Source organism: Blennius ocellaris, assembly GCF_963422515.1.
Source record: "Blennius ocellaris genome assembly, chromosome: 2".
NCBI lineage: Eukaryota > Metazoa > Chordata > Actinopteri > Blenniiformes > Blenniidae > Blennius > Blennius ocellaris.
Genome location: NC_137651.1, coordinates 18,578,160 through 18,604,869, shown reverse-complemented (window position 1 = coordinate 18,604,869; position 26,710 = coordinate 18,578,160). Strand labels below are relative to the sequence as shown.

The following is a 26,710-nucleotide window of genomic DNA, read 5'->3' as shown; positions in this document are numbered from 1 at the left end:
AAATGAAAGCGACTTTAATCAGTTAACTGCAATACGACGTATTTGGCTTTCAAATGTGTTCTAAAGGTTGAAATCGACACATTTGCATGAAAAAAACTAAAACAAACCAGAAGGTTTTAATGAAACACAATATATATATGAAAAACTTTTTAGAATAACATTATGGCCTTAATTATAGAGATATGAACATCCCATCAACTTGACTCATATTTTATTTATCTCCCACACACATTTGATGGTATATTATTAAATTCATTAATTACATGTTAGAATGTCTTTGTATGTATTTCATAAATGTTCTTGTTGGTTCCAAGTGATGCCAATTACTGTATTCTGATACCGAAATGAATTTTTAATAAGAAGCGTTGAAATAGAACTAATATATATATATATATATATATATATATATATATATATATATATATATATATATATATATATATATATATATATATATATATTTACTACACCTTTGAGGAAACTATGTAAGTCTTTCACTAAATACCAAATGAACAAATAAAATAAAGATTCAATTATGTGCTAATGCAAAAATTGGTATTATTCTTGTATTGACCCAATGAAGTTGCTTATGATTCAAATAACTTGCTGATAATGAAGAATCAGATGAGAACAATGTGCCCGAAAGGAAATAGCACGAGGACAGTGGAAATGTATAGTCATATATTCCTTTTTTTTAAAAATAAAATTACGAAGAAGAAAATACTCTAACTGGACTATCAAAAATCAATTTCCAATTAGTCGAGTAAATATTAGATACAAACATTAGTATCAGCCTGTGTTGGTTCGTCCAGCTGGAGTGTGACTAATGAATCAGATCTTAGCCAGAGATGCACCGTAAAGCGCCACATCTCCGCAGAACAGGTTGGATGACAGTCAAGAATCTAGCTGCTCCGGTGATGAACTATGTGAAGGCTGAAGGAGATAAAGTGGGCGGCTTAGGGGTAAAAAAAAAAAAAAAAAGGAAAAGTAGGCGACTTTGTTACTCCGCCCGAAAATGTGGTGGTGGGAGGGCGCTGGAAACGGAGAGCAATGAGGGCGAGTCGGGACTCGTCTTTGGAGGGAGAGAGAGAGAGAGAGAGAGAGAGAGAGAGAGAGAGAGAGAGAGAGAGAGAGAGAGAGAGAGAGAGAGAGAGAGAGAGAGAGAGAGAGAGAGGGGGGGGGGGGAGAGAGAGAGAGACATAGTGAGAGGACAGGTTGGAGGAGAGAGGAACGATCGCCGTGACTTCAGGTTCTCATCCCTCCGACACGGGGGTCCGCAGACTTGATCGTCCTGTGTTTCGTGAGTTAGTGTGAAAGTGCGTCTGCGGCTCTGGGCAGCTTCACTCCCGCTCCTCTAGTTCGTGTTCGGACCAGCCGGGCGTCCATCCAATGTGCGCAAAGGGGCTCCATGTCCTCACCGTCCTGTGTGGACTCGCAGCTTCAGGTGAGACACCCCCGGCGGGTATCGACTCTTTAACACCCAAGTTATTCCACTTTGATGTATTTTTTATTATTATTCTAAAAACTTGATCTTTGTTTTGATTGTTGCGCAATGATCCTGAGCACTTGGATCGTGAATCGAACGTGTCTTATCTCTGCGTGCGGTGTTGGCTTTTCCAAAAGTTTACAATGTCATGTCCCGGGGGTGGGGGGGTGGGGTCTTAAGTCATAACAGGATGGCCATTATTCTGAGAGTCGCTTCCAATAATCGAAGTTCAAAGTAAACGAGAAAGCGCACATTAGTGAAAGCTCCGCCGGGACCCTTAACCTCCTGCTCTGGGCTGCGCCGTGCGTCACTGGGAAGAGGAGCGCTGGCACAAGAGGCCTGAAGACTTCCCGTGGATGTAATAAAACTCTGTGTGTGTGTGTGTGTGTGTGTGTGTGTGTGTGTGTGTGTGTGTGTGTGTGTGTGTGTGTGTGTGTGTGTGTGTGTGTGTGTGTGTGTGTGTGTGTGTGTGTGTCCCAATTCTCAACATCTTTCAAGACTCTACAGTGTCCCCCTGGACACAGATAGATGTCCACCTGCTTCCTGTGAGGATATGACAGCGTGGATCATAACAACATAAACGGTCATGGATCACATTGTTAGGGCTTCTAATGGACAGTGTTTTAATATCAGTGAGTTGGCGTATCAAAGCCAATTCATTGAGGAGATAGCCAGGTTGTTTAACCTTGGAAGTAAGCGCTGTCCATCCCGGTTAAGTGGATTATATTGATTGAACATGTCCATCCGCTGCCAAAGCACCATGTTGGGATCCACTGTAGTTGCAAGCTGCTTATGTTTACAATGAGCATGTGCCTTGCAGATCAGTCATAACACAGTGGAAGGCTGACACACAGAGGGAGCAGGAGGAGGACCGAGTGCTGTGGGGATAAAGACGGGTGTATGATCAAATACCGGTGGATGAAGAAGGGAAACATGCTGGAGCTGATTACATCTCAGCTGCTTCTCAGCAATCAGTTCCATTGCCTTTGGCTGTAGTGCACTGGCAAAGATGGGAGGAAAAAGGCAGGGTGAAACAGAGCCAGCACATACAACAAGTTTTCACGAGCCATGTGGTTTTTGAATTGCAATGTGTGCAAATGTGTACGGGAATAAATAAGAGTTCCCCCTCGCTTTCCCCACCCGGGCCTCCATCAGGTAGATGGATGAGCTGACATTATAAACAGCTACAGAGCGTACACATTTACCCATCGGCACGACACTGTTTTGACACACGTTGTGCTGATCAAAGCTCGTGTTCATGTGCCGAGCTGCTGCAGAGAGCCTGTTTTGAAGGAGACGGTAACGATCTCCCTCTGCTCCCACTACTCTAAACACCATCACAGCAAGTGTTGTGCTGACTCTATTAGCGATAAACATACTTTTTCCTCAGTGGATTATTGTAACGTGTGCTTGGCAGGCAGATTTTCATTTTTTATATACTTAAAATCATAATTTGTGGCAGGCTCCTCCTGGGAGCATTGTTTACCAAATGTGCATCTTTTTCTTTTATGTCTTTATTTTGTGTAGCTGAAAAAAAAAAAGGCTCTTGAGTCTCTGGTGGCTGTGGTGGGAGAGCAGGCACAGCTACTATAAAACCACAGCAGATCATATTCTGGCAAAAACAAACCCATGAAAAACATCTTTTCAGGATAGCTTACTCATGAATGGTTAATTTTTGCTCAAAGCTACAAGATAAACACAAAAAAATTACATGAAATCAAAGTGGAGCCTCATTGGGAGTTTTATTTTTTGTCACCAAAACAATGTGGTGTTCCTTAATGAGATTGATATGCATATCTAAAGTGATAACATAATTAATTAAGTTACACAAAATGTCTGAAACAGTGGATTAACATAAGCCAGTGAAAGGTGGTGAACGAGATATAAGAAAACGGCTCCATTCATTTGGATTAAACGGGGTAAAACACGCAAATAATGAGTTCTAAGACCTACAGACATATTCAGTTTGTTAGTATATGTAAAGTCAGAGGAAGAACGTAAACTATTATCAAAACTGTGGGAAACATTGGACATTGAGTGCACAGGGGAGTTGTTAAGGAAGTGCGCTTGTAGAAGCTAGAAGTAGAAGCTCCCTGCTGGTGGGGAACACTGTGAGTCCCAGACCAAAGCCCCCTCCCCACCAGCTTCTTAGACTGTGTCAGGAAGGGTATCCTGTGTAAAACTTGTGCCAAACCAAGCATTCAGATCACATGATCTTCTGAAGTGACTCCATACAGGAGTAGACAAATTACACACTTAATATGTATAATCTTCACCGTTTCAAAGTAGGTGAAATACGTCGTAACAAAGCAGTAGAAATTTAGTAAAAGGACAATAAGACATTTCCTTTTGCTTTCATTGAGAGATTTTGAGAATATTTTGAATTTATATTGTTAATTTTGATACTAAACAACTTCAGGTACAGATGAAGTGACGAAGTATTAATCTGTGTAGGTTGGAACTGGCTGTGTTGATGGGAAACGTGGTTTATGCCTGCAGTGACCTTGTGAACTCTGATTCTTAGAATATTTGTACTGTGGCCACAAAAAAATTCAAACAAAGAGAAAGATACTGGAAGCGCTCACTGTACTTATTGCTACTCTTCTTTGTGAGGCTTTAAAACAATATTGTTGGGTTTTATGATTTCCCTTGCTTGTGGCTACTTAAGTTCAAATTCAGTGGCCTCAATGATAAGAAAAGAGATTCAGCATGTAAATCAAACAGACTAAGAACTGTCGTCACAAAATCAATTGTTTTTGTTCCCAGTTGTCGCAATTTCTTTTGTCTTCCTTGTACATTTTCCTCCCAAACCAGAAATGCAACTGGACTGACATGTGGCAGCCTGTCCTGACTTACAGGTTTGTGACTGCTGTTGACGGCAGCATACCGACAAAAAAAAAAAAAAAAAAAAAAATCACTGCTCATTTGTGCTTCTGCTTTATGCCATCAAGTTTACATCTGGAGAAGCAGCTTCTTGCTTCTGTTTACAGGGACAGCAGTTGTCTCCCAGCCACGGCGGGTCTGATCGCCACACAATAACAGGCCATTGTAACAAAAAAAAAAGCCACTTGTGGTTTTAGACCTGCCGCCCCGTGTTGACACACCTACAAGGACGCCTGGCCTTTGTGTGGGGTTGATGGGATTGCCTTGAGGTGTGTTGACTTGACAGTGACGCGTTGGTGTACGAGGACAGACGCTGAGAGGCTCCATCTGTGAGGTGTTTGAGACAGCGAGGCACTCCCCATGTGGCATTTAAATCATAAGACTGAGATGTAAACAGGCGTTTATCAGTATTTATGTTTGCAGGTTCAGCTACACACACGCACACACACACACACACACACACACACACACACACACACACACACACACGCACACACAGAGTCGATGATCATCTGTCTCTTGTCCGAATACAAACAGGACATATTTATGAGCATGGGTTTCTGTTTATGTGGTCACTGTCACTTTGCTGGCCTTCCTCAGGCAGGCTGCTCGCTCTTAAAACTATTTAGAGTTACTCTAAACAAGCTGACCCACTCGTCAAAACAAGAAGTGCACCACTAGTTTCCACTGAATATCAGCTGGACTTTTTTTCTGAGTCATCTGTCATTAGTTGAATTATTTGTGACTGAAAGCAGAACAGCTACTAGAATGTTCCAGCCCGGGAGAGTTACTCTGTGGCGCATTTTGATTTCCTCTCCTTTCGTTTCTCTCTCTTTTTTTTTTCTAACACAGAGAAACACTCAATTATGTGCCTTTGAGCATCAATTATCTGAGAGTGAACTCAGCAATTTAGTGAAAATAGAGTGTAAATTGATGCAGAGTGGGAGGAGAGTCACGGGGAAGTAGGTGAAGGACAAGCTGATCCTCAAAAGTGCAATTCAGCCTTAGATGTTGACCTTTTGTAACACTGCATAAGTGAAACCCTTCGCTTCTTCATTTTGTCAGATTCTCTTTGACTTTTGCTCTATAAATGTAACCCCAAGTGCGGAATAGAGACTTTTATTGCAGATTTTGCAACTTCAGCAGAATAATGTCAAAAATAATGCTGAAATCTGTTGTCACAAAAGTGCAAAGGAGCGACTTTCTGAACTGATCAGAGCAGTTCGAATTTAGGGATCATTTAAATGGCAAAAAAGGGATAATTTTCCTTTTTGCAGAGGCATGATGATCTGATTGCATAATATTACCACTAAAATTCTGTATACATATGCATCAAATAGCTCTAGTTTGCCATGTTTTGAAGGCAAGTGTGAGTGAGACAATGAGAAAAACATTGCTAAGTATGAGAAATTGGGCTGTAAATGTAAGACTTTGGGAAATAATGTAGTCATTTTGACATGCTATTTATTTTATTGTAATCTAATCATTTCACGTTGTCTTATATGTATGTATAAGGAAGGCTAAAGGTTAATTTAGTCAGTGTCACATTATGAATCTGTTGTCACTTTTTTTTTTTTAAATCTCTCCCAAGCTTTAATCTAACACCTATACCAATATGGACCTATTGTGACATTGTACTTAAATACCAACACATTGACATGGAATTGGCTTCCCTTTCCCAGCTATAACAGCTTCCACTCTGCTCTGAAGGATTTCCAGATTTTGGAGTGATACTGTGGGAAATAACCCCGAAGCCAAATTCTGACTCCTTCATGGCTCAAAGCCGACCCAGTTTCACAGTCTTTATTTTCATAAATTAGTATTCACAGTCGTTACTGTTGGCAGCTGCCATGCACAAGCTCTGGTGACTCAGCAGGTCCCTGCAGTCTCGGACCTGCTGCTGCTTTTGTACTGAAAGAAGCAATCAGATGATTTGCAACAGGACTGTTCAATCACTGCTCAACTGCTACACTCTGCCACTGCAGCTAAGCTCTAGCACACCTCCCCACCACGTACATGGTCATTCAAAATTAGAGCATCTATCACGTCAGGCCTGGGTCACAATTCAGTTCATCCCAAAGGTTCTCGATATGGCCGAGGTCGGCGATCGGTGCATCCGGGTCGAGTTGTTCCACTTCAGTCGCGTCAAACTTGCAAGTAGATAGACCGTGCTTTGTGGCAGATTCAAGCTGCAATAGAAGAACTAGAAAGTTGGAGCCGAAAATGTGCTGGTATGTATGATAAGATAAGACAAGATAAGACAAGACCAGACTAGTGTATTGTTCTCTGCACACATGTGTACGTGGCTTCATTACAAAAACAACCAACAACGCGAACTCGTGACCCGGCATGCTATCGTCGTTGATTTGAGTACTTCTGCAATTTCCGTGTAAAAGGACATTGTTTTGTTGCTGTGTAAACACCAAAGTTTAATAAACCGAAAACGCAAAACACGCACTATACTTGAAACACTGGAGTGTAAATGGGGCCTTATTATTTAATAGGTATGACCAAACACTTTTGCCCATAAAGCTTATATATTGAATTACTCAACCAGTCCCCTTTACAAAATTGGAAGAATGCTATGTTTACTTGATCAAAAGTTACATAGCACTACAGTATCAAGTCAGACACACTTTGTAAAACTTTGTTTTACACAGTATTTCTCTTTGCGACACGTAAACTAATTTATAAAATGAGGGTTAGAGTTTCGTTTCACACAGAGAGCAAAGAGTAGAGGTCTCTACTTCCTCCGCAGTGTCTTTTCTAGATCTCTATGTATAGTCTCATGTTCATCTGGCAGAGGTGGAAGTCGCTGTGGGAATGGTTTCTCTGTGACTCATGCCACTGATGAGAAAAGAAAAAGACGAGAAGAATATGTGTGTCTTAGTCCATTGTGAACATTAGAAATGAAGGCTGTCGCTGAAGGGTTTGACAGTCTGTTCAGGAGAAGCCTGTGGGCCATGGGTGAGCTGGATCGAAGCGTACAGCCCCCCCCCCCCACGTTCAGGAGTTTGTAATCCCGGGGACGGGGAGAAGTTGTTGAGTCAGCCGTGTGGTGGGAGTGGAAGAGGTTTGATGGATTAAACTCTTATCCTCGCTCACCCACTTCACGTTTCCTCTGGACAATGCCTGATGAATTACAATCGGTCTGGAGGAAGCAGGGGGAGGAGGCGGAGGAAGAAAGTGTTCAAAACGAGATTGATGCGTGGCCTCCGTTCGGACTGACCTTTAGAGTGTATTCAGACACATTCGTTTGGCAAAGTTCACACAGCTATGGGGTTTTAAAGTGGAGCGCAGACACATATACCGGCTGCAATTTTTGTTGCATTCAAAGGAAAGACACATAAGTCTTCTTCTTTTACATAAACACAGTGCAAATTGGGCTGAGTCACCTTAATGGCAGCTTTAAGATTTGCAGCTTCAATCTCCTGGTGTCTGGAATTTGTTTTTATGATGTATTTTCAATGTAAGCCTCACTGAGAGGAGCAGACAGGAGTACCAACACTCCCTTGAAGTGAATTTTATCATCCCAAAAGATATGTGTATGATTGAGCGTTGTCGCCTCAGTTGAGCAAAGAGAGGAAATGAATTTTTTTGTTGTTGTGAAAGATAGAAATACTTGGTATTTATTATTACAATTCAGACGAAGGCTGCACAATATATCACAAATGTATGCTCACTTCGATATCAAGATTCGCATTATACATATAGAAAGAGAATTGGCTGAAGTAATTATATGCACTGTACATACTTTGCCAATCAGATGGATCCCTAATGTGCTGGACATTTTACTTAATTATTTCAAATTTTCACAATAGCTGGTGACAATAGGTCAAAAGCAATCAAGATAAATGATAAAAAAAATTTAAAAAAAAAAACTCAACAAAGACAATTGCTCCATTTCTGAAATGCTGTGAGTGATCTCATGGGTCAGTTGTGTCTTATCAAAACTGGATCCAAAAAGAGGAAGAGCACTGTTATTTGGAAAAACCAATACAAACATTATATACTTCAGTGTTTATTTATCACAAGTAATTTTGCAATCGTAATAATTGATGATGTCATTTGAATTAACATATTAAATTGTGATAGTTATGACATTGTCATTCACCAGATTTCAAAAGCCATAAAGTCTGAATCCGAAGCTCCAGATTTGCTACAAATGATTATGGAATCACATGTCGAGACTGATATCTGTTGGGTTTTTCTCTTTTCTCTGTTAAAAGCATCGAGGCATGGCTGTGTTGTATTTGGTGCTATATAAATAAAGTTGAATTGAATTGAATAGATATTACCTTGGGGACTAATTACCTAACATTTATCTTTGTTATTGAAGTATGCTGCGTCACCGAGCCAAGATCTAAAGAGCTGTTGAAGAGACTCAGAATAAAAAAGGGTGTGGAAACCTTTGAGTCTGCCAACGAATTTAAGAAGTCTTGAGCTAATCTTTTCCAGAGAGTATGCCCCCACCAAATCCGACCTTTGTGCACATTATTAACATTATTGAAGGGGAAATTTCAGGAGTACATTTGTCACAGGGTCTGCAGGTAACTCTTTTTACTGTTGGTAAGAAAGTGGTGCAAAATGTCCCAACAGTCAGAGTCAGATGGCTCAGATTGATCTGCTTATGTTCGCCAGTAAATATGCACTCACCCAGTCTCACAAAGTGTATTTTATGCTCCATCTACACAACAATTGAGTTACTTGTGGCTGCTGTCTGTTTCTCTCATGAAACCACATGCACACATGCGTGCAGAGAACAATATGCTTTAAACATTACTAATAGGGACCTTGTCGTCTGTCCGTTGGATTATTATCACGGGTGACTCACAACTTTAAAACGAACAAGTCCCAGGAGAATATGTAAAGCGAGGCACGCCACTCTGGAGGCGACTATTGTTGTTATTGTTCATCTACTTGCACATGTAACTATTTACTACCGCTGTGGTGCGCATGCACAGTCGCAGTGCTTCATAAAAGTTGTGTTTCCCCCTGTTTACATGTAGACAGAGTTCAAGCGTTTTCAAAAAGTTGCTTTTCCGTGTTTCCGTGGAGACAAAAGTTGGAGTATTTTCGAACGTAGCATTTTCCCCCGTTCTACAGAAACACATTTTAGAGCATTTTTGAAAAGTTCTACCTTGGGAGCTGTTGTTTGAAAACTGTACCACCTTCAATGGCTCCATCGTAATGTAAACGGACACCCAAAACACGTCTTTCCCATTTCCACTTGAAAACATTGCCGTGTAAACAGGTACTGTTTCTGTCTCACAATCTGATTCTCATCATTTGCACTTTATCTGGATTTGAGTTGATTATTTCATCACTTCCTCTTGATTAAGTTGGTGTGATGGCACTCGATGTAAATTAACATTTTCCATGACTTTACTGAGCTTTTTGTGCCCATACAGCAAACTTCTACATCAGTTTTTATCCGCATGATATATCATAAACTCATTGTTATCAGAATATCAATAGTTGCAATATACATATTGCAAAAGGCTGACATGTGTTACATTCATGCTCATATAAAAAAGACTATGCAGAAGCAACAGCAATTCTTTTCATTGCTGCATACTTTTGCCCATGCATTTGCTTGTTCTGGCACAATTTCATGTTCTTGATTGGGAGGCAAGAACGGAAACCTGAGCAGAATAAATATACAGCCCACTTTGTATCCATCTCTGGGGTTCCCTCCCATTACACCACTCAACACTCACCCTATTCCCTAAACCCTGTGTCCTCCTCCTCCTCTTCCTCTTCCTCCTCCTTCAGAAGGAGACTGTTACCTGAACCTGCCATTCCCAGCTCTTCGGTCCAGCCCCCCTCATGAAAGACAAGCCTTGTTAAAAATAGAGAAAAGTAACCTGGGCTTGTCGAACCTCTCACAAAGAGGAGAAGAGGCTCTTTGTAATCCACTGAGCTCTTTGTGTGTTTGGTCCTGTCCTAAGTGTTTCCTCCAAACCCGGCGCAACAGAGACTCGGGTTTCCTCCGGTGGTCCCTTTGTTTGTGGGCCATAATGAAGAGAGGAAAGGCACAAACACGCATGGTCTAGGAAATCTTGTAATGAAACCAATTTCCTGATTCTGAGAGTCGTGCTTGTCGCTTGATTTCTCCTGCAGAGTTTCCTTCCCTCTCTTGAAGTCTGACTGGAGTCTCTCCAAGTAGTTTTCCAGGTGTCCTATTAAGAGAAACAACAATGTCTGGTAACCAGCCATTCCTTCAAAATTTACTTTGCAATCTGACTTAGATGTTAACATGCCTCTCTTTTTTTTTTTTTTAAACCTTGTTCTGTTTACAAAGCTTAGAAGGAACCGCACCAACGAGCCCTGCGGCTCTCCAACAGGCGATATGAAACCAAAGTTAAGTCTTGTTTCTGTAAGATAGTCATTGGAAATATTTAGAATACCAGAGAATATTAGCTGAGTGTAGAGCTCAAACTACTGTGAGAGAGCTGCTCTGCTGCGCCCAACACACTTAAAATGTGCCTGGGAATGTGAAACTCCTGGAAAGTGGCCCTTATTAAATACAAACTCCAGTCAGAAAAGGTTGGAAGTATGTGTAGATATTCTCCACACTCTCTGAATTATTTCGAGTGATAACGGAGTGCAGTGTGATAATGTGAGCATATTTTGTCTTCTGAAAAACTATGCCACTTTAAAATGCTTATTATTTTTGTCACGCCCATCCAAAATTTTGGAGCTAACATTTTTCACAGCATCATGAAATGTCTTATTATCTCCGATGCGATATTATGCCTAAAATTCTATGCTGAATCCAGGCCGATGGGATTTACAAAACATCGCATCCATTCATCTGCATTGTACACATTTTCCCAACCATTTTGCGATCGGCTTTTGCAGACTTTCTTCGTCTCCAGAAGGTCTTCAGATAGTCAGCAAAGAATGAGGGGGGTGGGATAGTCAAGGGAGAAGGAAGCGCGGTGCTTTTTGACGCAAGAACACACTGTACATGACATGATTGTCAGTCCTGGCAGAACACTGTCAGAGTGCATTGTTTAACTAGATAATAAAAATAGAGTCTGATGCAGCAGCCTTCCACAATGGAGAACTGATGTGAAACCGACACTTCAGGGTACTGTGCCAGAAGTAAGGAAATTATTGAATTTGCTGCCATAAGACTGAGCTTTTCTCTGCAGTGCTCATTATGTCCCATTTCTTGTGCTTATACAAGAAAGGCTCCTTTTCTATGTGGCTGTTCAATTGGTCTTGACATCTTATAAGTATATACACATACATCGATCTTAATGGAGATCTTGCATAATCTGAGACAATACCACAGTCTGCACGAGGTTATTAATACAGAAAGACTTACTGTGAGGTACTGACTGACTTACTGTTCAAATGAGATTTGCACATGTTTAAAAAGCCACAAATTCACATTTCATTGATATAGAGTGGACTCTGGAAACTGCATGTGGTTATTTGGAAATCTCATCTGTCTGTGGCAGCTGGCGTGTTTTGCAGAATTTTGCCTCGTACAATAAAAATCACTCGAAGATAAACAAAGTCTTCACTTTTTTTTGAAGGAACTCTTTACTGAGGTGAATGGTGCAACAAGAAGTGAAATGCATCGCCAGCAAATTCAGCAGACTGTAAATAGTTATTTTGGAATGTAAATCTCAACACTTGTTTTTCGTTCTTGTCGTGTTCAAACAGAACTGAACGATACCCCTGCGGCTGTCATTAGACAGTCGAGTCATGTGGCTAACGGGGAGCTATGATGCTGCAGGAAAACAGTTTGTTGATAGAGGTCGAACCCAGAACAGATTTAGTTCAGCATTCTTTTGAGCTTTTTTTCCCCTTGAATTTCACCATATGAAAATGTAAACAAAGAAACAAAAAAAGATGTTTTTCCTTCAAATCCTCCAGCATGATTCAAGTCATGTTTAGCCTTTTCCTTTCCTTTCTTTTCTTTTCTTTTCTTTTCTTTTCTTTTCTTTTCTTTTCTTTTCTTTTCTTTTCTTTTCTTTTACTTTCTTTTACTTTTCCAGCTGTGACAGAATAAAAATTACTTCTGTCCGGTTGATTCCTTCACGTATCTGGCAGTGCGAGACCAAGGACGATGCAAACCCTTTATGGATGGATTTTAGCACTTTATAACTCGCCTACACTCTTTGACACGGGGGGAAGTATTATGTAGGCAGGTCAAGTTATACTTGATATTTCTTGCTTTTCGTTGGGAGGCTTTTATATAGTCTTGGGATGGCCGCCAAGCCAAGCAAACCTAATCACCCTCGAGTGAGCTTGGTTTGATTATTTTACGGTAGATGAAGGTATTTGCCCTCGTTGGCTTCAGACAGGTCGAGTGGACCTGTGCAGTTTGTAGCGAGCAACGTTGACGGGGAGGATGAAGTGCATTAAAGGTTCAGCAAGTTCATTTAATTGTGATATATTGGACATATTGAAAGATATGATGGACTGAAGCCAAGGCCAGTGCATTTAACAGTTTAACGGGACTCTGTGTGTGCGTGCGTGCGTGCGTGCGTGCGTGCGTGCGTGCGTGCGTGCGTGCGTGCGTGCGTGCGCGCACACAGTGGGCCTGTGCCAACCCCACCTCCCCAAATCCTGCCAAAACACATGCTCACATGCCAAAAGGATGACAGAGTTTCATGACCTATTCCCGTTATTGTGAGATAAAACACACACACGAAATGTATCCACAAGTTATTGTGGGATAAAACGTGATTTGAAGTGAAATACCACGAGTTGAAGCCCATCATTTTCACTGTTAACAGTTTCAAGTAAAGTCAAGCTGTCATGTGTTGGCACACTTCACAATACACTCTAAATCAATCTTTTCACTTACGAATAAAGGGTGTGATCGATCTCCTTTTGACATATACAGATCAAGTCAGTTTCACATGTTAAAAAAAAAAAAAAACTTTTACCCCCAAGTTCCTGAAAAATGGAGAAGAGGAAATGAGTAACAGAAAATAACTAGATAAAAACTCCAGTAAGTCGGTCAGAGTAATTACGTTAAATACATATATTATTCCTCTCTGGCCTTGCCCCGGTGTCCAGAGCTACATAACTTGATCTTAATAAGCTGTGAAAGCTCCTTCTCTGTGTCTCTGGATGCTAGGTGTGGTCGGCACTGGCTGGGCAGGATGTTCGCATGTAAACAAGCCAGTGGCTTAAACGGGACAGAAAGGCGTGCTGGGGTATAAGAATGCATGGACAAATGAGTCAACAAACAAGCAGCGTTATCTTATCTCAGTCTGGCAGACTGCAATTATGTAGAAGAATACATTTTCCATAATTTTGTTAGCCAAGCTCCGCCCGTTTGCCCACTCATTAACTCAACACTTTGGCCACACTCTCTCTCTCTCTCTCTCTCTCTCTCTCTCTCTCTCTCTCTCTCTCTCTCTCTCTCTCTCTCTCTCTCTCTCTCTCTCTCTCTCTCGCTACCTTTCATCTACTTATTCATCTTCCCTCACTTCCTGTGAATGAGGCAGATTCTTCGCACTAATGTCTTTGCTCATGTAATGGCATGCGTCCTCTTTGCCAATTAGCGCTTGCTAATGGTCGATTAAGTAGTGATCGTGTACTTTTTAGCTGTTGGGACAAATTAGTAATTGAGGCGATGTAACAGGGTTGTCGTTCCGCTAATATCCACTCCGCCTTTGGAGAAAAAAAAAAAAAAAAGCCCAATTAACCTTCGGCTCTGCTCCTGTCAAAGGGCGGCGGCGTTAAAAGTGTTTTTAGTTTCATTGTTGTTCAGAGGAGATTAACAACGCTTGTTTAAATTCATGTACTTAACTAATGGATTTAGTGAAGGGGAGAAATGTGAAATGAAGTGATGTGGCCCAGAGAACCTGCTTTCTCTGCTGCTTTCTGAAGCATGATGAATCACTTCAGAGAGGTTTGTTAAAGGAAGGTGGGCATTTCACAGTACTGCTCTGTTAATCCTCCGTATGCTCTATCAGCTTTGAAATATAACAGTAGAAACTGTTAGAGCTGTGTGATGTTATGATCGAGGTTTAACCCTCTTTTCTGTACAAACAGGATGAAGTGGCTGCTTTAATTCTATCATACAATCACAGCTCCACCAAATGGGTAAAAAGTAAAAGTTAAGGTTGATACATCCAGCTACATTCACTAATTTGCAACAGTATTAGTCGTGCTCATGTCCTCGTGTCCATGTTTTACCTTCAGCTTCAGCAGAATTGCTACTGTTTTTGCAATTAAAGGCATTTCCACAACAGGCTCATCGTGGCTTTATTGTAAAATACTTTCTGCGCTGTGTCCCCTCTTAGGTCTTACAATGTTTTCTGAATCTCTTCTGTTGCTCTTCTTCTTCCTATAACTTTAAATTTGGTCATGATCATCTCCCATGTGCTGTTTTTCTTTTCGTGGTTTTGATTTATTTCAGTTATTTCACAACTTCCTCCCAAAACCCGTCCAGCTTCATAATAGCACATTTCATTTTGTGTTTGTGGGGGTTCAGCCCTACATCTAAACCTTCAATGGCATGCAAATGGACATGGAAACAATGTCATTTCGAGCAGATTGTTCTTGTATAAAAAAAAGGTAATTTAAATACAATTGCTTGTACGTGCCATAACTCATAGCTTTATTAGAAGTTCATCACCTGTAAAACTTGGGCGATGGGCAATTTAATTGCCCAAGGATGCAATTTTCTCATAAATACATCAGGCCCTTTGTCTCAAACCTTAAAAGATCACAGTAGTTGTTAAGGCATCATCTTCATGAAAGATAGATTGTTCACATCGAATATGTGCAAATTTATTGCTATGTTGTTGTATCCCTTTGAAGACTGAATAACAAGGAAAACTACACCAAATGCCCCTTATATACCCAGTAAAAGCCAGTGCATCAAGCAGCAGCAGAATTATTTTTTAATGATCTATGATCACGTAAATGGCACAAGTCTTAATGCTACCATAACAAGGAAAGAAAAGCAACAAAAGACTCAGTTCATCTTTAGAATACAGGAAACTGCAAGTGCAAGGGTATTCTCCCTCGCACTGACTTAAGGTTAATTAATGTATGATCTTCTTGGTGGGTCGGATTCATTCGACTTAAGATGCAGAAAACACACACCGACAGTGCAGCCAAAGAGGCAGTGATTACTGGCTGTGCAGACACAACCAGGCCTGATGTTATCTGCCTAATGAATATCCAAAACAGGGGCAGCGTAATCTACTAACTTCAGTATTTCCTATACACACAGCCAGGTAGGGGATGAAGCCAGAAAGAAGCAGAGCACATGCGACCTCCTCCCTTTGATGTCCATCCAACAAAGCACTATGCAATTTGCAAAGGTGGACGTTTTCCTCACAGCATGCCCTCGGCCTGTACTGCTTGCTCGTATACTGCCACTCCCAGGTTTCATCGGGCTCATTTAAAACACATTAGTCTGTTCGAGCGCTGTCAGGGCTCCAGCGATGAGAGAGCAGCCCGTCTGTTTAATGCTGTCTGGTAGCCCTGCTCTCTCATCCTGGCCCACAGGAAACACTCTGCACCCTGATAAGGAGCAGAACACAGCGCCCGAGGAGCAAAGCCCCCGCTGACATTTTCCCAGCGAGCTCCAGTCTTAATTTTCAGTGTGATTACAATGAAGAGGTTAACATACGACTCAATTCATCTCCATCTCCCGCACCTGGAGCCTTGTGTTGCTGCTCATGTTGCCAGCTCATATTTGCTGTATTTAGAGCTGCAAATCTTGACGTGATATATTATTCATTACGCATCATAGTGATACTGTCAAAGTGCAATCCGTATTGAGAAATGATTTTATTAAAGAGCAGAGATGAGTTACATCTCATCCATTTTACTATTAATGCCTCTGTACAGACTCTACAGACTATAAACAAATGTAAAATCAATTACCGTACAGCTGGGATGTCGTTTCCAATATAAATAAAGAGAGAATGAAATGATGCACAAACTGTCAAGATCAGATCAGAGCATTTTAAAGACCATGATCCGCATGCAAGTTTGGTTGTCACTGACTGCCTGAGGTCACTGCAGAATTAAGAATCAAATAAATCCAATGTAATTGTTTGTGGGATTGCATTGTCCTATATTCACATTACTAAAGTAAAAAGTAAAGGACATATACTCAAGTGGAGGATCTCACATTTGACACGGTATACAGGACGAGAATGAGGCTAGAATTCAATTAGAAAAGCAGCAGTGATGGCATATATCAAGAGATGAATGAATAATCATTCCATAGACACGGCAGACAAATTGGAAAATATATTATAGAAGTTCATTTGGTTTTTAAATAATGTTTGTGGGGCCCTGTACGACCCGAGCACTCAGGTAATCTGCCGTGCTACAGATGGTTTCTGTCAGGCTGACGTGTTTTGGACATTTGGAGCGTCTTCGTATGATGTGTGCCAGCAATGACGGGGACAATTCTTGGCTACCCTGAGCTTGCTGTGGCCGCAAGCTTTGCAGATGGATGTCCTGCTGTGTGCCTGGGTGTCAACTTTAATAGAGCTTTCCATATTATTTGGACGTATGGATGTCTCTCCACAGTTACCTCAGCCAAGATTCTGCAATCTCCACACTGCAGAGTCAAATTTAAACATGCATCTTCCCAGGATAGTGGACACTTAGTGTGTGTCTATGGGGTGTGTAACAGCACGAACTCCAATCCGAGAGGCTCCATCCATCATGACGCGGCTCACACAGTCCATCCGTTTTACATCTAATAGATGTAGTCTACTGTAAAGAGTGATATAGTCCATATCTGTGTATTATATAGCGGGGCTTTCAATTTCTGTTCTATCTCATCTAATAGTGTTGTCAAGGAGGCTATTTTTCATTAGGTGTCCCAGATTTGGCCTACTTTCAGGAGGAAAAGATTGTATTGCTTGGTGCTCGTTGACTGATCATGCATTTAGCATTGGCAGCAGCTTGGAGGATTTTAGTTTGTAATACAGCACACTGCATTTATCTAAGATGGTTCTGGCGACAACTTAAAGTTAGCGATTTTTCCTGCAGATGCACTGTGTGGGCAGAGGAAGGGTCACTGGGTGCACTGCACACTCTCAGAAAGCTGGAATTCACTGATGAGGATAAATTCATGCTGCAATTGTTTGCATTCCGGTGCTTTGTTTAACCGCTGCCGAGACCCTATCTTATGCATGTATTGATTTTTCTCCATATGCAATTCCGTCTGTGTAAACTCAGCTTCTGATCCTCATGCTTGCCTCCTTAGGAGTGCTGCAGGTGAGCGGTATACATATATCCACATCTGGGAATATGGAGGCGGTCAATGGGACAGATGTTCGCCTCAAGTGCACATTCTACAGCTCATCTCCCATCAACCCCAGCACTGTCACCATCTCCTGGACCTTCAGACCTCTAACACATGGCCGTGAGGAGTCGGTGAGTGCCTGTGTGTCTGTTAGCATGTAAAGAAAAAAAAGTGAGAGAAAATCTCCCGCATTGTGTCAGGGAGCATCCACCCCCACAACCAACTGAGAGAGGAGTCGGTGAGTCATCAGGCTCCCTGCGGAGCCTCCGAGTCAAGCCGATGTTTGTGTACTTGTGTGCATGCATATTGAGAATTGTCTGGGTGAGTTTTTTTCACCGCAAGAATAAAATTTGATTCTTCCCCAGTCGCAGCAGCTCTTAATTAATTTCAAATAGTGTCATTGTGTTGTAGATCAAATCTACTCTTCTAATTCCTCTCGTAGGTGTTCCACTACCAGCAGCGTCCATATCCTCCTGTAGATGGCATCTTCAGAAAGCGCATCATCTGGGATGGTGACGTGATGGGCCGAGATGCATCCATTATCATCCGGCAGGTGAAGTTCACCTATAACGGCACGTACATCTGCCAGGTGAAGAATCCGCCCGACGTCCACGGCACTGTTGGAGAGATTAAACTCCGTGTGGTCACCACAGGTCAGCAGTTGATTCTTTCTGCAAATTTTTACTTAATGTCTAATGACAATATCCTGGTGCCTCTGATTTCCTCCACACTAACGAGATCACAGCATTAATGTTTTGAGGATATTTCAGTTAAATATAGCATGAAATAAATGTCATGATGCTACACATGAATTGATACAATAAAAGGAAATTCATTAAAACAAGTTGATTAAGAATCTTAAGTGATTTATAAAATACATTAAAGCAAGGTGATTAAGAAGAGCATAAATAAAGAATATTAAAGTAAAAAGCTGTGTTGAGATGATGGTAGTAATATAAGTAAAATCTATTGTTTAATCAAACGCCTGAGCAAATAATAGTGAGTGTATCGGCAGTCCTTAGGTGAGGAGCGCCGGAACTAAAAGCTGCTTCACCTTGTTTGATTCTGACTCTTGGAACCTCTTCCTGAGGACCTTCGGGATGTTTCATATCCTACATATAAGAGATGTATTTTGGCCTCAAGCCACTATTGGAAAATGCATATGCTCAGAACTTGTTTCAGAAGTTTTAAGATATATCTGTAGGCACAGTTTTCACAAAGCAAAGATCTCAATGTTTAACAGGTACAGTGTCTCATCATCCTGGAAATGATTTGATGATGGCCCGGTGAAAGGCATGAGATCATGAGCATTATGAATTGTGACTTGTTGGTAAATAGAAGTTGAGTCATCTTGAGTGCTGTTTCAGATTTAGCTACTTAATTATTGCAGTTTACAGTACAAAAGCTCACTCACTATGTGTATTTATATGTCCCCTGGCCACCGACAGCCTCTTTCTCAGACCTTCTTCTCCTGGCGTTGGCCGTCGGAGGCGGCATCGCTCTGGTGGTCATCCTCCTCGTCATCATCGTGTCCTGCAGGCGATGCAAGAGGAGGAGACAGAGGCAGCTGGAGGGCAATGAGGAGGCTCCCCGCAAAGAGAGAAAAGACCCCACCGCGTGGTAAGACTGACTGGAGCGACGGAGGGAGAGGAGGAGGAGGGGAAGAGCAAGGAAGAGGGAAATGGCAGGCCTTCTCTCTCTCTCTCTCTCCTCTGTTGACTGTGGGGATCAGGGCATGTGATGCTCCTCTTTGGGGGTCAAGGGGCTCTATCCCGACTGGACACTCCGCTTTCTTCCTTCCACTCCAACTGCAGTCTTTGGATCCCATGTTTGGACCCGTAACGGGCAGCTGTCATTAAGCAGGTGCAAATGAAGAATGTGCCTTTTGTATAGACAAACACAGATACTGAACTTTAGCCAGACCGCCGTGTAGCTTGATGATATCACCACGTGCCTTTCATTTCTGTAAAGAAACAACTGTTTTATCAGTTCATCTTTTCCTCTATGGCTTTATGGGCTTTCAAGCTCATTTCCTGTTTTGAGAAAAATGTTTTGATGATCGTAGAGGTAGAACAATGGCGTATTCCTGCTGTTTACTTCCTCACTAATATAGTTCAAACCCCAACACAAGCGAGGTAGCACATGTCATATGTTTGATATATTATTACATTGAACAATAGCAACAGTAGAACAAAAAAATTAACCCTTTCCAGGCTTCCATTGAAATGTTGTTATCCCCACATGCTGGGGAAACCAAATTGTTACCAACCCTCCTTTCATTGGGTGTATGAGTCAGCTGTCTGATCCAATTCGCTGTGGCTCGTCTGAATCTGCACGAGGACGCTGGTGTATATGTGTGTGTTTTGTTTCACTACTGAAGTTACAATGCTGTATTTCTTTTCACACTTAAGATTTGCAATTGTGTCAGAAATAACTGGGGTGCTATCAAATGATGGAAATCTGATGTTGAGCACTTGTTGGAAACAGACATTAGAAACAGCAAATTGTGAGTAAATAGTAAATGTGGCAATCATTTAAATTTTCACTGCCAGTCTGATATCTATGTTCCCGTTAAAGATTCCATTGTCCTTCTGTCTGTTTCAAACAATGAGCTGTTTTGCTACACCTCTTTTCTTGGGCATCGTCAGACTTCTTTGGCTCTCTCTTGGGTTTTCAGATCTGTCTGTAAAAACGGTGCAGTGGCTCGCTATATTTACTTACTGAAAGTGATGCATAAAACTTAGGTCTGCGAGGGGCCTCAAACTGAATCTCTCAAAGAAAAAAAGCTTGATAAAGGAATAATGTATTTCCTCTCGGATCGGTTGCAAAAAGGAAAACGGATGTTTTGATCCAACCTTTTCTTTCATTAACTCAGTTTGATGCTAACCCTTTGTCCCTGCTGCTGTGTCTGTGTCTGCTCGTCCTTGTCCTGTCCCCATTGTGTCTGACCTGTGCACATTCGTGTACATCAATGATTCATGAATATGCCATGCATGAATGTATGTTCCCCCTGTGGTTGCTGCTCCTACCTCCCCCTGGTGGCCGTCTGCGTGGTCCCTCTGTGTGTGCATCACCAGCCACCCATCGAGAGCCATCCATCTCTACTTATCAGAGACATCCATAGAGATTGACAGTTCAGACGGCATGATCTCGGACCCCAGCACCCCATCTTCCAGCTCCTCGGAGGACGAGGGTCCGAGCTCCGATGACGACGACGACGATGACGACTCCGACTGAGCAACCGGAGGAAGATGAGGGCAGCATTGCTGATGTGAAGCCAGTCAGGAAGCTTTTGCTGGAGCGAGAACCATGATGGTACCCAAGAAATCCCACCGCCGGGCTGAGCCGAGTCTCCATGAAGAAGTGCAGCTACTGTGAGGAGAACAAGCCCACGTTTTTGATGACGTGAGGAAAAGATTCCACTTTTACCAACAAAGAGAAAGAGATTGCTTTAAAGCAAAGTACCTTCAGGGTACCAGTGAGAAAATGCAGCATCATTCATGCTGAAGGACACCACAGGAATGAACGAAGCATCAATTCTTGTTCAATAGCTGTCTCTTGCTTCAGCCATGAATCTTCTAAAGAGGTGAAAGCCGATAAACTAAAGTCAGCTGCTGCAAGAAATTGATCTCATTGACGATATTGGCCTGTACAGACAGAATGAGACAAATGAGCCATACCCATATCTCTATTTCTGAGGCTGCTTTTGGCTTTTTGCAAAAAAAACAAAAAAACTTTCCCTTTGAATGAATAACTGAACTCGTGCAGAAAAGTGCAGGATAATCTTCCATACAGCTAAATCATAAGGAGTCATAAGTTTCACATTTCAGTAAGTTTGATGAACTGTTTCACGCCTGCCAGTGTCACGGCCCCTTTTCGAAGTGGTGTAGACCGAGCTGCTTACAGTGTGCCTCATCAGATTATTTTATTATTACATTGCATTACAGAGCAAAACTGTGATTCTGCTTTATTTAATCTGAAGGCCAAGTACTTGATCAGCGATCTAGCTGCAGCCGCGTGCACCTTTCAGCCATGAATGCATGCTGTCAGATCTGAAAACCTTTGGTTGAAAAATGCCCTTGAGAGCCCATTTCTTTTTCCTGCACACACCTGTGAATGCATCACATCTACTAACAAATGTCTGTATTACCTGTCTTTAATCAGGATTTTTACTTGTATTTTATTGCTGAGAAAAATGTTTATAGATTCCCTCTCTTTTTTGTAGTTTTCTACATATATATTTTATCATGTTGTTTAAAAGAGTCACCTTATTTGTTGTAGAGCTTTTATCCAAATGTATATGTGTATTAAAAAGATTTTCTAATAAAATTGCTGTCAAATTTCTGCCACATATTCTCACTTTAAAGCAACCGACTTAAGTTGACATCTGCTGCCATGTGCAACATGATCCCTCTCACCTTGTCGTGATTTAATGAAAATCATACAATATGTATAAGGGTAATCTTGTTATCCAGTATTTATTATGCATGATTATCTTTAATGCACTACCTCCCGTTGTGTGTTTATGGTGTGCCGGTCCGCAGAGCTTGCTGCCCCTTGTTTACCTGCAAGCATTACTGCAGTGAAAGGCTGTTTAATTTCTATGCCTATTTGTACCTTTCAGCTCCGGCTGGTTCATGACTGTGAATATGTTACTCTTATATATGCAATCTGAGGGCGCGTGCATGTGTGTGTTTGTGTTTGCCAGCCTATTTGTGTGCATTGATCAAAGTCTGGCCCTCCGGTTGTAGCTTTAGTTACTGATTGACAGACCTTGAGTGGGTGCGACTGTGCTGATGTGAGGGTGAAGGGATTTTGACTTGAAACGTTTATGTGTTTATGTGAGCCAAATAGCTACGTTTTGTTGGTTAAGGTTAATATTGTTACTACTAATACTGTAGTTTTCTATTATCTCTAAAGACCTGCAGACAATTACATCTGAATAAATGGCATAAAAAGTAAAAAACAAAAAAAAAAAAACATGTATTTAGTTTAAAAAAAATAAAAAAAAACTTTGCTTAATTCTCTTTTGAATGGTACCATATTCAGTGAGAAAATGCATTTGTGGGATGAGCAGCGATTTATGAGGGAAGAATTTGACAATACCAACCAGACATTTTCACTGCTGTCTGTTGTGTTAGAGAGAGGAGAGATCAGTCTCACACTGTGGAAATGTGGCATTTACACTGTTGCAGCATCTCTTCTTGATATCTTAAGACTATTCTAGAGAGCAAGCTGCTGATACACACCATCACCTTTCATCAAAAACAGAAATTGGCACAATACTGCATCTTCTTCAGAGTCCAACCACCATAGGCAGAATCTGGACTTGGCTTAAAATAATGTTGTTCCATATATTCAAGTTCTGGACCTGATGATGGCATTTCAAGAGAACAGACACATTTTCTATGAGTGCAACTCTCCCTCGTCCCATAAGTGCATGTTTCTTAAATTCATTCCCATTAATTTCAAAGAGAAATAAACTTTTGTACTAAATATACTGTCTATAAGGACAACAAAGAAAAAAAAATCTAAAGACAAATGCAAATAGTTTTTGTACCTTGTGTATTTGTAGTATTTCAATAATGAATGCTGAATGTGGAATTGAGCATATCCAATGTCTATCCATGTTTTTTCTATACCATTTCATTCAACTTCAGGTCATCGGGGATCCCAGCTGTTGATGGGTGAAGGTACTGCAATTCTTGGATGGGTCATCAGTCCATCACAGGGCAAACAGAGAAAGAAACAATCACAAGTTACAAATTAACCACACATGCATGTTTTTGGACTGTTGACACAGGGCGACCCACCAAACCACTGTGTTGCCCACCTAAGGTCGATTAATAGGTTAATCCTTTTAAAATGCCAGTATTCAGTGATATGATTGTCGGCAGCCTGAAACCAAATGCTTGCACCAGTGTTCAACTACTGAATGTTGCAAAAACTAATCAGCCATTTTCTCCAGCGACTGCATTCAGTGTGATTCACTGAATACTGCATGTGAAGCAAATCACATTATTCTCATGTTGAGTTCAGTGTTCCACCATCACTGCTGCCAGCCGCTTCAACCGAACACACACAAAAATGAGATGACAACAAGAAAACACATTTGCGCTATCATGCAGCTGCTGTCACCGACTCCACCTTTTCCCTGATGATGAAGGAAGCACACTGCGTGTGATTTAAAGGACTGCAGAGGCACATTTGTGTTTGCATTTGTCTTACTTTTTACCTATTATGTGAGGAAGAAAAGAAACTGGTGGGAGAGGTTTTCTTAACCGTTTCGAGTTCATGACTCATTGAACAAGTCATTCTCTCCGACAATGCGCTCATTATCACGACGTACGTAACACATTTCTCAGAGGAATGATTTTAATGTGAGTTTTCTTTAATAAGCGCTGGAACACAAACGAGAAATCACATTTGTTTCCGCTGTTGCTATGCTTCCCCCTTCCGTTTCAGGTTTGCCATCCACACCTTAAAGGGAGGGTTGTACCAGGCACAGTCATGTGGCGAGACTAAACGCCTTCGCACATGCTTACACACACTCACATGAGCTTTGAACAACAGGGTGCAGCGAAGAAAATGAAAACCGCCTTGAACGCAGACTGTCACTTCGATTGATGACTGTCGCACCAACATAAAAACACACGCACACACACACACACACACACACACACACACACACAGACACACACACACACACACACACACAGACACACAGGTGCAGGGCGACTTTAATGGTTTGTGTAAAGCGGACCTCCTGCAGCTGTCGAGCAATGCTGTTACCTGTTGTTACAGCCCTGAGAAAAGTGTGTGAGACCTTTAAAACACTGGAGTGTAGCAGATACACTTTTCCATCAACTACTCAGTGGATGAAAAGACCACAGGACTCTCACGTTTTCAGTTTTTTTGTTTTAGAGGGATGATGGATAATGGTTACACACAGTCTGGGCCTGACAGTTTAAATCACCTTTATTAGTCGTTCCCCCCCTGCAGTGTTGACAACAGAATAACAGGTCTCTTGTTGATCAGAGTCGCCAGTGAGTGGGGGAGAGAAGATTGTCGCTGAAAAGATTGGAGCTGAAACTGAGACTGTACTACTGTAACCAAACAGAGGGCCCTTGTATTCACATACACAATACACAGTGTGTGTGTGTGTGTGTGTGTGTGTGTGTGTGTGTGTGTGTGTGTGTGTGTGTGTGTGTGTGTGTGTGTGTGTGTGTGTGTGTGTGTGTGTGTATGAGCACACCAACCCCAACTCCTCCCAATCTCAGGTAAGAAGTATACGACTGTGCTGAAGCAGATTATATAATGAACACATTCTAACCCTGTGGAGAACAGAGTTTGTGAACACTCCCCGGTCAGGTAGGTGAGTTCAATAAAGAATTGCCGGCTCCAGTGTGGGAACTGTTACATAATACAGCTAACAAACACAATACGATCACGGTACCTGTGAATAGACGTAGGAGGAGGACGATTGTAGCCTGTGCCTGCGCCGTGATCCTTCAACTCATGGAGGAGGCGACCACAAAACCGTGATCATTTAAGATGTCAAAAATGTTGCATTTTGATTCTGTTATGAAAATGTGGTTTGTTTGTTTTTTTTTGTGAATGTTGGATGAATTGGGGATATCATTTGTTCTATCTCATTGTTTGCATAATTTGGCACATTACTTTGCACATTGCAACTCAGATCCAATGGAAACAACTTGCAATGATGTGAAACAGCTTCACACCTTTGGTTTAAAAACAGTATGGGACAATAAACTACATGACAAGAGAAGGATTTGTGGTTTCAGATAACTTGTTTTGAACATAAACAATGTAAAAGCAACATATTCACCACCAGTATTGTGAGTAAGACACAAACTAATGAACTAATGGTCATTTTTATGAATTCTGCTTCGATTGAATGTTGCTACTAGGTGAAAATTACATTATTTTCTATGATTTAAACAGACTACAAAAAGACTACACATTGAGTGAACATTAACAGTCTGGAGCAGAAACAATGTGAGGATGTACTTCGATGGCCTTCAGACGGTAGAAAAACACCATGTTGTCGTGCTGCACATCATGTTATTCTCCGAAAACTGAAATGTTTTGAAGTTAATAAACTGTCAAATGATAACTATTATTCCAATAATCCTTTTATTAAAACTTTTTTCCAGAGGGTGGAGCAGCATCCTGACAATTCAATTCAATTCAATTCATCTCTGGACCTTAGGTGTATTGTTTGAGTTTGAGTTTTTGTAGATGCAGAGATAAATTGTGTTTGTAGACAGTAGTTTTCAGAATTGTTCCTGCGTCTCTGGAGTGATTTCTATCATAGACTTGTGATTGTTTTGTTCTCACTGCAGGAACACCTGAAGATCAAAAACAGCTGACGCTGGTTTAAACCCTTGTCTTTGTGCACAGACTTTTTTTCTCCATAAACTATTAAAAGCATTTTGTTTCAAAGATTTGTAAAATCCACAAGATCTCAAACTATTGCACAAAATATTTAACAAGTTCTCTTCAGCTTTTCTTCTAAATGATTTTACATTTTTCTTTCTAAATGCAATTTATTGATGTTGATTAACATGATGACTCGTAAAATATTTACCATTTTTTGTTAGTTTAAACATTTTTCAAATGGGATTGTACACGTGAGTTGTTCAGTTTGGATGCAATAACATCAGTGCATGACAACTGTACTTGTTCTTTTACTGAGACTTTTACTGAAACATGATCCATTTCTCATCCAATTCACCCGCTATGAGAATTAATTGAACAATACAATCAGCATTTTCACAGATTACAGAGGGGGCTATTTACTCTGATTTCTTTTTCCTTTGACTGACACCAATCCTTTGTGTATTTAATTCAGTATTGAATGTGTCACGATTGAGGTTGTAATTCTGTCAGACACTGAATGAGCACACAATACGCAGCTGATGTGAGCACGGTGCAGTTTGGAGAGCAAAGCCCAAAGTAAGAGAGGATGCTGCTCTCATTCTGTATCCTCTGAAGTGTCATAAAAAAACAGGGCTTTGCAAGTACAGCATCATCTCTTGTCAGAGGAAGAGGAAACGCTC

The 26,710-nt window shown here is 41.2% G+C and overlaps 1 protein-coding gene across 1 annotated transcript; it reads left to right on the top strand.

The window, feature by feature from the left end:
* Positions 1 to 1,200: 1,200 nt before the first annotated feature.
* Positions 1,201 to 21,954, top strand: LOC308139138 (myelin protein zero-like protein 2). The gene is made up of 5 exons (XM_080508483.1): positions 1,201 to 1,444; positions 17,589 to 17,758; positions 18,070 to 18,280; positions 19,076 to 19,247; positions 20,705 to 21,954. Exons 1-5 carry the CDS (start codon positions 1,390 to 1,392, stop codon positions 20,862 to 20,864), a joined length of 768 nt encoding a protein of 255 aa, XP_080364609.1. The 5' UTR covers positions 1,201 to 1,389; the 3' UTR covers positions 20,865 to 21,954.
* Positions 21,955 to 26,710: the final 4,756 nt, after the last annotated feature.

Coding starts and splice junctions, on each gene's coding strand:
- LOC308139138 (XM_080508483.1), top strand. CDS start 1,390: ATGTGCGCAAAGGGGCTCCATGTCCTCACCGTCCTGTGTGGACTCGCA. Junction 1,445..17,588: donor GTGTGGACTCGCAGCTTCAG/GTGAGACACCCC, acceptor TTGCCTCCTTAG/GAGTGCTGCAGGTGAGCGGT. Junction 18,281..19,075: donor ACTCCGTGTGGTCACCACAG/GTCAGCAGTTGA, acceptor GGCCACCGACAG/CCTCTTTCTCAGACCTTCTT.